At 37.9% G+C, this 11,599-nt stretch overlaps 2 protein-coding genes across 2 annotated transcripts; both read right to left on the bottom strand.

The window, feature by feature from the left end:
* Positions 1-202: 202 nt before the first annotated feature.
* On the bottom strand, positions 203-2,430 carry LOC104119528 (E3 ubiquitin-protein ligase SGR9, amyloplastic-like). Its single transcript, XM_009631050.4, has 3 exons — positions 1,964-2,430; positions 1,239-1,381; positions 203-725 (listed from the first exon to the last, which is right to left on the bottom strand). Exons 1-3 carry the CDS (start codon positions 2,350-2,352, stop codon positions 403-405), a joined length of 855 nt encoding a protein of 284 aa, XP_009629345.1. The 5' UTR covers positions 2,353-2,430; the 3' UTR covers positions 203-402.
* A 1,858-nt stretch (positions 2,431-4,288) lies between these two features.
* LOC104119527 (pentatricopeptide repeat-containing protein At2g37310) lies at positions 4,289-8,250 on the bottom strand. Its single transcript, XM_009631049.4, has 2 exons — positions 5,529-8,250; positions 4,289-4,916 (listed from the first exon to the last, which is right to left on the bottom strand). Exon 1 carries the CDS (start codon positions 8,087-8,089, stop codon positions 6,101-6,103), a length of 1,989 nt encoding a protein of 662 aa, XP_009629344.1. The 5' UTR covers positions 8,090-8,250; the 3' UTR covers positions 4,289-4,916; positions 5,529-6,100.
* Between the last annotated feature and the right edge of the window lie 3,349 nt (positions 8,251-11,599).

Here is an 11,599-nt window from a genome sequence, read left to right as displayed (position 1 = left end):
CCAGAGGGTGTTCCTCTAGTGCCTTTTTGCATTCTTTAACTCATCTAATTAAGAATGCCACTCGATGTATTGATGGTCCACGTATCATGCTTTGTCATCTTGATAATAGTCCATGTGTCATGCCTTTTTTCCCACTAATACAATATGTCCACCCAGTCATGTGCCATCATGAACTTAATGAAAAACGTAATCGCTTAAATAATTTGGAACTGAAATATAATTGATTGACATATATTGATTGATAATGGTATATTGATGGTAGATTGCAACATAATTTCATCACAAGAAAATACCATGAGAACTATTTTATATTTTGCAAGATTTTTTTAACTCTTTGCTATTGATTATAGGCTGATAAACAATTGCTACTAAAATTTGATCCCTGCAATTTTCATGACTGAACTAAACAACTCCTACAAACTTTGCACTATCACTCGTCTTGACCACAATCTCCCACAACCGTCGGATTTCGGCGAAAACATCATCGGACGGTAACTGAAACCGGCAACATGGACATGTGTTCCTCGTTTTCAACCAAGGCAAAACACATATCCAATGAAACAAATGATGACATGGCAATTTACAAACATCTCTTTCTTCTTTCATCTCTTCTTTGCATATAACACACTCCCTCCCTCCGCCGCCACTCACTTCCACTGACGGTAGCGCCACCACTATCGCCACTGACGTCGCCACTTCCTTCCTATCTTTTCCTCCACTACCACCTGCATTAGTAGAGACGGATTCAGAATTTACATGATTTTGAGTTCTTTGAAAATATGAATATCAAAATAGAATACACATACATATATTTCAACAAGGGCGGAGCTGGCATGCGGGATACGGGTTCGATTGAATTATGTATTTTTCTTAGTAAATCTATTAAATATATATAAATTATTATTTTTGAACCCAAAAACTTAAATAATCTGTACTTTCGAACCCATAAAATTTAGTAAATTCTAGCTTCGCCTCTAGGTTCAATTAAACCCATGCCTCAAACTATGCATCCGCTGCTACTTTACGGACATACTTTGTCCCAAGCAGTGTCACGGATTACCATTTCGTCGAAATATTTTATTAAATTTATATATATATATAGATAATAAACAAAATAAAAATACTGAGTATAAATATAAAAAATGACAAAGCTTTGTCATTATAATGATATATTCACTTGTTCAATTCTTTAAATATTGACGCTGTTTACAAGAAAATCCTGGTAAACTACAGATTACCTGTATCATTCATGGCATTGATAAAGTTCTTGCATTTTGCCACCATCTCAATGAACTTCATTATGACTTCTCTGTTAGAGCCCCTAATGCTAGAAAGTTTTAGCGCGTCTTTGGCTATGTATTGACAAAGAACAAGGCGCCACCTATTAGAAAAAACATATAAAAAGATAGAATCAAAACAAGAACACTATTTTGGAAAAAATATACAGATAAGTTTGTGTACGGCAAATTGACTTAGCTACTTCTCGTAAAAGGCAGGAATTTATAGAGTTGGAAGAAGGTTATTGATCAGACATGTCATCATATTTCATGATTCTTGGAAATAAAATGTACATTCATAGTTTGATTCAAGTTTTTTAAAAAAAATTAAAATATCAAGTATTTTAGTGCATAAATTAAGCCTCGGTATGATGGATAAGCAAAAATAATTATGTGATAAAAATTTACTGCCTTATCCCTTGTTTGGTTACAAATTCTGGGATAAGTAATCTCAATATTAAAAATAGTACCGGGATAACTTATACCTGCCACCAAAGGATAAAATAGTAATCCCAGGATAAAACAGTAAAATTGACAATCTCAGGATTAATACGACCCCTAAACCGTCGATAATAAATAATATTAGGATAATTGATCCATCATAACTAATTACAGTATAACTTGTCTTCAAACCAGACGACCCCTATATTACTTAATATATATATTACAAACTATCTAACGTGCACCTGGATGGAGGGAGATCGAGTGCTTCTGGATCATGTTGGCGGAGTTCACAGAGTAGTAGGAGGAGGAGAACGGCGTCTAAATCGCGGAGTTTCATAGAGGTGGTGGAGGGTTGTGGCAAGATTGTGTTATTGTGCATGAAATGAGTGAATATTGCAAGTTTAAATAATAGGTGTTTGGCTATGAGGAGAGACTTGTGGTGTAGGGAGAGAGAGTGGAGGTGGTGTAAGGTGAGGGAAAAGAGGGTGGGAGAAGAGAGTAGAGAGAAAATACGGCGGTGATGGCGGTGGTAGAGGGCGGAGAAGTAAAGTGTTAGATCGGAGAGTTGAGGAGGAGTAAAGGTTGAAAGTGCAGACATGATTATGGATTCTAAGGGTCTTTGATCTTTCATTATGGGATCATGTGCTTTAGTGGGAAAGTTAGGAGTTTTTAGAACGTGTGGGCTTTATAGGCATTGAGTTTGGTTGCCAAATCACGCAAAACACTCTTTTCCTACTATTTATCATCATAGATCAAAGTGAAATATAATGCAATTATTTTTTATTATCATTAATGTAATTTAATGTGTTATTATACTTGAGTATTCTTGGATTTTGGAGTGTCCATCCAGGGCGCTAGGGGATACCCGAGGTGATCATCACTATCTGCACCTCACTTCTCGACGCAGCAGGACAAGCGGACCCAGGATTTGAAAATGAGAATGAGGGGCACCGTCAAATAAAAATTTAAGCAAATGGTACTAAAGTTGGAATCAGGCAGCGTACTAAAAGTCCAAGTTGTGCCTCCCAAGTCGACTAGTGCAGTTGTCTATGATTTGAATCTTAAATTGTCAATCAAAATATATACATGTTATTAAGATATATACACATATATTATTTTCGAAGTTACTAGGGCCACCGACTCTCCTAACCTTCGCCTCTAATAAGTAGAACGTGTAAGTTGTAACCCATTTGCTGTTCCATTTAATAACATTCATTCCTTTAATCCATAGTGTAAAAGAAAGCGACAATGAGGGACTCAATATACCTGAATTTTGCAAAGTATTATAAAAATAATATAATTATTATAATTCTTTTGAATACACTAGAATGAATAATCAAATATATAAACGGTTCTAACTAGTTTGAAATTTATAATTGATTGATATATTATCATCATATTGTGAAAATACCAACAAAAAAAAACCCAAAATTACTTGCCAACTATTTTTTAGTGCTTACTAATACTGCTTATGTAGTTCTTTAAAATATAATTATTTTCAGAAAAAACTGAAGAATCAATGTTTCACAACTCTTGCAATGATAGGAATTCCAGGGTCAAGTAACAAAAGTTGTTCTTGTAAACTTTTTCTAAAGAGAATTAAAAGCAACAAAAAGGGAAATCAAAAGAGTTCTATAGAAAAGGAAAAAGTGAAAGCAAATGAAAAAGAGTGGCGGGGTTAGGAATCCACAGTGGTGCAATAATCACTTTAGACTAAAATAGAGTAACACTACCTGTGGGCTACACAACAATCAATTGAAGATCCCAAGTAGTACTAGTTTCATAATCCTTTTTTTTTCCTGGAATTTTTACACTGTATAGCTGCCTTTCCAACAAAATAGCTAGTTGTATAATATATGTATAAGTAAGTATAATATGTGTATATTGACTAGCAAATATAAATATTTTTATCTAGTGGCCAAATGTGTAACTTCCCTTCTTTTTTTTTGGCTTTTTTGTGGGGAAAGTAAAAAAAGGCAGTATGATGCACGAAGCATTCCGCGTTTTCACATGGTCCGGGGAAGGGCCACGCCCCAAAGAGGTGTGATGTAAGTAACTTACCATGATTTGTTGATTTCACGACTCAAACCCGTGACCTATAGATCATACGAAGACAACTTGACCGTTGCTCTAAGGGGCCTTGGGGGAAAGTAGTACTTGTAAATTTCTATACCTTGCGACCAGCTAATTAAATCTCACCATTATAGTCAATTTCCCGGCGAAAATGCAATGTCGATCAGCCAATTATGTCTCAATTAAAAAACTAATCGAGTTCAGCTATATAAACATCTATATTCATTCCACTCTATTTAGGCTCTCAGAGAAAATAAATGACCTTGTAAATAGTGTGTTCATAGTAAAGAAGGACTAGATAATTCCAGTGATATTATGTGACAGAAGGACAAAAAGCTAAAAAAAAATGGTTAGAAATGAAAGATGCATTATTAAGTGAATGTATGGGAGACAGAGGTGTGGTTTTTGGAAAAGTCTAGGGAGATGTATTAGGTAGAGTAGAATGGAAGGGAACGGCTGGGAATATTGGCCTTTGTCCAGAAGCATGTGTCCAGTTTAAACAACTACAATAATTCCTTTCTTTTCATTATCTCTGTTTAACAACATGGTGAAAAAGAACAAGCAGAAGAGGAAAAATATCAATTTGGCCCATTGATGGAAAATATGTACACCCTTTGGCCCTACAAACAAAGTCATAAGTAATAATTTAGTTTTGGTGTAAGTTGTTCCCCCACTGTAGCCTGCACTTATCCAGGGCTCTTGTCACTTACCATAGTTACATTCTCCCCTTTTCATATCTCACAGCTGCCTTTTGGGCTTTGTGCACTCTGTTGTGATAAACAATGGTAAATAGAACTTGTGAACCTTAAAAGGCAGCCCGGTGCACAAAGCATCCCGCGTTCATGCAAGGTCCGGGGAAGGACCGCACCCCAAGAGGATGTGATGTAGGCAACCTACCCTGACGCAAGCATCAGTGGCTGATTCCATGGCTCGAACCCGTAATCAATAGGTCACACGGAGACAACTTGTGAACATTCTCTGCATCAAAAATTAAGTATTGAGTTCTGTATATTTGCTAGGGACAAAAGCTTGGGATCGCGAACATGGGGCGCATCCAGTCTAAAGCATCAGCCAACTGGATGAATGATTTTAATCGTTGGGATATGCATGGCGGTGCAGCAACTGCAATGAAGAATTTCCCTATGTGAGATTCTGAAGGATAATCAAGTTTCACATACTCGAGTAGTATAAACCAAGGTCAAGCAACTTGTGTACATTAAATTATCCAAGATCAGTGAATCAAATAAATGAGCATACTGATAATATCTTGAACATTACAAAAAGCCATACAAGCTAAGAAACATAGATTGTAACAAACTCCCCCCTCCCTCCCCCCTCTCCCCCCAAAGAAAAAAAGGAAGGACATTGAACATGCATCATAACAAATTTTCTATTAATTGCGAGCTAATATTACTTGTGATCATAGTAAAGAAATCATGGACTAGTCTCACGGAAAGAGTAGATGAAGCTCCTGCTTCAAAAATGTCCCCTATTAACCTAACAGTTGTAGGATCGCATGTTACTTGGGAAACATGGAAACCATAACAGAAATTGGAGTTCATATTACTTTACATTGGTTTCTGTCTGTTATACTTCTGATACAAAAGAAACCATCAGCAGACAATTTTGTACAAGATTGAAATGTCAAATCCCATCAAAGAAGGTTGTTACTACTCATTGACATTGTTTAGTACAATAGTTGTTGCCAAAATAACAAAAGATGTGGCGCTATACCTCCAAAAAGGACTTTGGTAAGCTGATGATCCTCTCTTTTAAGTATTTCGTCAATTGAACGACAAATATTGTCCCAAGGGGAGCATATATCTGCTTGCATAAAAGTACCCTTTGGCTTCAATTTCTGCTTTGAACATGTCTCGTCACTTACTATTTACACCATACGCCAATTCTTTCAGGAGCACTCCTATGGCCTCAAATGTTGCATCTTCAGTTCCCGCAGAATGGCTTCGCGCAAGCAATATTCGAGAGTATTAATGCTGTAAACAACTTCCTGTTCCTCTCAGAATAACAAGGAACCCAATACTTCTGATTAATGATACTCAGAGTTGGTGGAAACCCTGTAATCTTGCTTGCGTAAAGGGCAGCCCAGTGCACTAAGCTCCCGCTATGCGCGGGGTCCGGGGAAGGGCCGGACCACAAGGGTCTATTGTACGCAGCCTTACCCTGCATTTCTGCAAGAGGCTATTTCCACGGCTTGAACCCGTGACCTCCTGGTCACGTAATCTTGCTTGCGTGAAACCCATAAACTACTACTTCAGTGCAACCTCTTCCTCACAGCAGCAGAATTGTCACATGGTTTCCTCGTTAAATTTACCCATCATCACATAACCATCATCCCTCATCGAACCAAGCAATCTTTCCAATATCCCATAAACTTCTCCAACCTTTTCATTTGCTTCATCTGTTGCTACAAAGCTTTTTAAGCCTTGACATGTTTCCATCCAACTACTACCAGCGATCTTCTTCAATCCAAAAATTTTCATGTTCTTTCTAAGATCTTGAGCTTCTTCCCACCTCCCAGCTTTTGAATATAAATTTGCCATGATGGTATAGTTTCCAGTATTTTCAGGCTCCATTTCAAATAAATGACTACATGCAAATCTCCCAACTTCGACGTCACCATAAACTGAAGCTCCATTAAGTAGTGCACCCCACACCCTTGCACTGGGTTCGATTGGAATCTTTCTGATGAAATCAACTGCTTCAGATAGCTTTCCTGCTAGACTTAGAACCCCCACCATGCAAGCATAATGTTCATCCAAAGGCTGACTTCCATACTTCTCTAACAATTCAAAAATTCTCCAAGCTTCTTCAATCAGTCCTGAATGGGCGCAAGCTGCCAATACAGCAGTAAATGTGACGGTATCTGGTTTTATGCGATGACTCAGCATCACGTTAAATAGATCAAGTGCTGCCTTGGCATCTCCATGGTTAGCATATGCTGAGATAATTGCTGTCCAAATAATCACACTCCGATCTTTTGTGTGATCAAAAACTTGCTGTGCTGATTGGATAAACCCCAGTTTTGCATAGGTATCAATAACTCCGGTTGCAACAAATATATTTTGATTACAGTCACTCTTAATCGCAAATGCATGGACTTCTTTCCCTCCTTTTGCAAATGATAAATCAGAAATTGCTGGAAGAATACTTGAGAGGGTCACAGCATTAGACTGAACACGTGATAACTGCATTTCACGAACTAACTCTAAAGCTCGTTCGTACAGATTATTCTGAACTAGACCTGATACCACAGCATTCCAAGTACTCAAACATGGTTTCTCCATTTCTTGAAAAAGACTGATAGCTTTATCAACAAATCCATAATTCATGTAGCCTGAAATCATTGCACCATAAGTTATCTCATCCTTGTCACCCATCTCTTCAAAAAGGTCTTGGGCGTAATCCAAGCTACCACATTTTGAATACAGCGCAATAATAGAGTTAAAAACTAAAATGTCAACTTCAATCCTGTTTTCTATAACATACCGATGAACTTCCATTCCCAAAATAAGATCATTTGACTGTGCACAAGCTTGTAGAACACTCACCACCGTGACCCCATCAGGTCTAAAACCTTCTGAATCCAACATTTCTCTAAATAATCCTTTGCATTCCTCGTAAAACCCACATTGAGAATAACCCGATATCATTGAATTCCATGACACAACATCCCTTTCAGGAATTTCATCAAACAAATTTTTCGACGATACCATATCACCACACTTCGAGTAAGAAGTGATCAAACCATTCGATACAAACACATCCAAATCAAACCCAGTTTTAACAACGTAACAATGAATTATTTTAGCCAAACCAGAATCCACTAACAGCCCACAAAGAGCTTTTAACACGCAAGTCACTGTGAAATTATCAGGTCTCACGTCAGCAGAGCCGAAATTCTGAGACAAAAATGAAGAGAACAAGTTGAGAGTTTCTACGTGGTGATTCTCGGAGGAGTAACCGATGAGAAGGGCATTCCAAGAAAATGTATTTTTCATGGGTATTTGGTCGAACACATGGTGGGCTTCTTTGAGGTGTTTGGTTTTCGCATAAAAATTAATGAGCTTTGATGCAAGGAAATTGTTGGGAATGGTTGAGGAGAGGATAAGGCGAGCATGGAGCTGCTTGCCTTGACGAATCAGGCAATGTTCTTTGCATAGTTGTAAGAGATGACCGTACAATGAGTAGTCAATATTATAGCTTTTGAGTCTGTGGAGGAGATTTTCATAGGCTTCGCTAACATACCCATTGGTGGTAGCTGCTTTGAACCTCATTTCCTTGAAACGTAGAGATTTTCAATTGGATTTGGCGCGCTAATTTGAGAGTTTAAATAGCCCATCTCTTTGCTAATTAGTACAACTTTCTATTCATACGACTTGATCATTACTTGAAAATCTAAATGCTCTCTCCATCTCGGATTGCTTCCCACGGAATACAATAAATATTTTAACTTATATTTTTGGTAAAATAGTGCAAGAAAATATTAAAATGATTGGAAAATTAATTAATTAGTTTGATAGAGAAAATATCACATTAGAGTTTAAAATATTCATCAGTATGACGTAGATCCATAGATGGTTTAACTTTTAAGGTAAAGCATTGAACCCATTATATTTTTAAATTTATGGGTTCATATTTATTTTTTTGTAATTTTAATGAATTTTTACATATAAATTTTTACTCTGCATCGAAAGTTATGGGTTCAATTGAATTCATCATCAACACTTTACGTTTGTTCCTGTATGACATGATATGTAAGATACAGAATAAAAATTCTTAAGATTTTACAATTTCTTATATCACAACAACGACAATAATAGCAACATACCAGTATATTCTCACAAGTCACAAGTGGGATCGATATTTGTGATGATCCGATAGGTCATTTATAGTTTTAACCCTCAATTCTGTGTTTCGAAACCCCTAATAGCTCCCTTTAGCCTTCTTCGAATTGCGTGCATAGTCCGTGTCTTTTTCCGGAAGATTTTTATGTGAAAAATTGATTAAAATAAAAAATTATGCCTTAAAATTTTATTTGAGTTGACTTCGGTCAACGTTTTGAGCAAACGAACCCGGATCAGTGTTTTGACGATCCTGGTGGGTCCGTATCGTGATTTGGGACTTGGGCGTATGCCCGGAATCGAATTCGGAAGCCCCTAACTTGATTTATCATAATTTGTCAAAAAAGTAGAAGTTTAAAGATATAAAGAAATTCCAAGTTTGACTTTATTGCTACCGCATCCGGATTTTGATTCTGAAACTTGGTATAAGTTCATTACATTATTTATGACTTGTCTGCAAATTTTGGTGCAAAAGGAAGCTAATTTAACGTGATTCGGACGTCCGGATGAAAAATTGCATGTTCTTAAGTTTCATTGAAAATTTCACTCGTTTTGGTATCCAATTCGTAGTTCTAGGTAATATTTTGGTGCTTTGATTACGCGAGTAAGTTCGTATGATATTTTTGGACTTGTGTGCATGCTTGGTTTGGAGACCCGAGGGCTCGGGTGAGTTTCGGATAGGCTTCGAAGTGGTTTTGGACTTAAGGAAATTGCTGTTTCTGGTGCAGGTCTCCGAAAATTGCGAGGTCAGTGTCACATTTGCAAACGTTCATGTCTTCTGTTAGGTTCGCAATTGCAAACAAGTAGTTTGCATTTGCGAAGTGGTACTGGGGGAGGGTGGTTCGCATTTGCGATCAAATGGTCGTAATTACGGAAGTACAAATTTGCATTTGCGAACAAAACTATCACATTTGCGATGGCACCAGAGATGGGGGATCTTCGCATTTGCGAAGGCTTTCTCGCATTTGCAATTGCGAACCCTAGGTCGTAATTGCGACATCTGCGCTTGGACAATAGAAGGAAAAAATGGGAATTAGCTCATTTATCTCAAATTCTCAACCCTAAATACCATAAAGGCGATTTTTCCAAGAGCTTTTATTCCTAAATTCATTGGTAAGTGACTCTAATCTACTTTCTTTCAATTACCCATTACATTGTGCGGTCCGCACATTTTCAAGTTTTGCGGCCGCAATCCAAATTGTGCGGCCGCACTTCACAGTGACATCTTACCAGGCTTCAGTAAAATACCCATAACTTTCTGTACAAATGTCCAAATGAGTAATGCAATACCTTTCTGGAACCTAGATTCAAAGGGCCACAACTTTCATTTTTGAATCATCTCCAAATTCGTTGTAGATTAAAAGATATAAGCCTTCAAAGTTAGACTATCGAACCTGCAGAACCCCTGAAGTGTGGCCACACTCAAAATTGTGCGGTCCTCACGTTTCCTCTGAAGTGCGGCCACACTCAAAATTGTGCGGTCCGCACTTTTTCAAAAGTTTCAGAACAACATTAGAGTGCTGAAATACCCGGACTTGCTCAAAACTCACACCGAAAATCACCGAGCCACTGGGGATCCCGTTCAAATATACCAACAAGTCCTAAAATATCATACAAACTTAGTTGAAATCTCAAATCACATTAAATAACGCTAAAAATGAATCACACCCCAATTCAAGCCTAATGAAACTAAAATTTCTAACTTCTACATTTGATGTCGAAACCTATCAATTCAATTCCGATTGACCTCAAATTTTGCACACAAGTCATAAATGACATAACGAAGCTATGAAAATTTTTAGAATCGGATTTCGACTCCGATATCAAAAAATCAACTCCCCGGTCAAACTTTTCAAAAATTCAACTTTCACCATTTCGAGCTTATTTCAACTACGGAGTTCCAAATACTTTTTTGGACACGCTCCTAAGTCCATAATCACCATATGGAGCTATTGGAATCATTAAAAATCTATTCCGGGGTCATTTTCACATAAGTCAACATCTGGTCAATCTTTTTAACTTAAGCTTTCAATCTTGAGACTAAGTGTCTCAATTCATTCTGAAATCTCTCCGAACCCGAACCGACTACCCCGGCAAGTCACATAACAGTTATAAAGCACAAAATGAATAATAAATATGGGAATAAGGCTATAATTCTTTTAAAATGATTGGTCGGGTCGTTACATCCTCCCCCTCTTAAACAAACGTTCGTCTTCGAACGGGTTTAGAATTATACCTGGAGTGGTTAAAAGATGAGGACAACAAATGTGCATATCATGCTCGGTCTCCCAAGTCGCCTCCTCGCCCGGATGACCCCTTCACTGTACTTTTACTAAGGTGATGCTCTTCGATCTCAACTTTCTAACATGTCTGTCCAAAATGGTCACTGGTTCCTCGACATAAGATAGATCCTTGTCCAACTGGACTGAGCTGAAGTCTAACACATGAGATGGATCGACGTGATACTTCTGGAGCATGGAAACATGGAACACTAGATGAACCGCAGAGAGACTAGGTAGTAGTGCAAGTCTGTAAGCCATCTCTCCAACTATCTGAAGAATCTCAAAAGGCCCAATATACTTAGGGCTCAACTTGCCCTTCTTCCCGAATCTCATAACACCCTTCATGGGCGAACCCTGGAGCAAGACCCGCTCACCAACCATGAATGCAACATCACGAACCTTCCGATCTGCATAGCTCTTTTGTCTAGATTGGGTTGTACGAAGTTGATCCTGAATCAATTTAACCTTTCCAGAGCATCTTGAACCAAGTCCGTATCCAATAGCCTGGCTTCACTCGACTCAAACTAACCCACTGGAGACCGGCACCGCCTACCATACAAGGACTCATACGGAGCCATCTGAATGCTCGACTGGTAGATGTTGTATTAGGCAAACTCCGCAAGTAGTAAGAATTGGTCCCAAGCACCCCCAAAATCTATCA

The sequence above is a fragment of the Nicotiana tomentosiformis genome, chromosome 7 (genome assembly GCF_000390325.3).
Source record: "Nicotiana tomentosiformis chromosome 7, ASM39032v3, whole genome shotgun sequence".
Taxonomy (NCBI): Eukaryota; Viridiplantae; Streptophyta; class Magnoliopsida; order Solanales; family Solanaceae; genus Nicotiana; species Nicotiana tomentosiformis.
The sequence above is the reverse complement of the archived record's forward strand: the minus strand, read 5'-3'. Positions and strand labels throughout refer to the sequence as shown.

Bases quoted from the DNA above. Each gene is read 5' to 3' on its own strand.
- LOC104119527 (XM_009631049.4), bottom strand. From the start codon at position 8,089: ATGAGGTTCAAAGCAGCTACCACCAATGGGTATGTTAGCGAAGCCTAT.
- LOC104119528 (XM_009631050.4), bottom strand. From the start codon at position 2,352: ATGAAAGATCAAAGACCCTTAGAATCCATAATCATGTCTGCACTTTCA. The intron at 1,382-1,963 runs GTGCACGTTAGA...TTTTTCTAATAG, and splicing joins CTCGATCTCCCTCCATCCAG to GTGGCGCCTTGTTCTTTGTC. The intron at 726-1,238 runs GTAATCTGTAGT...CTACTAATGCAG, and splicing joins CAATGCCATGAATGATACAG to GTGGTAGTGGAGGAAAAGAT.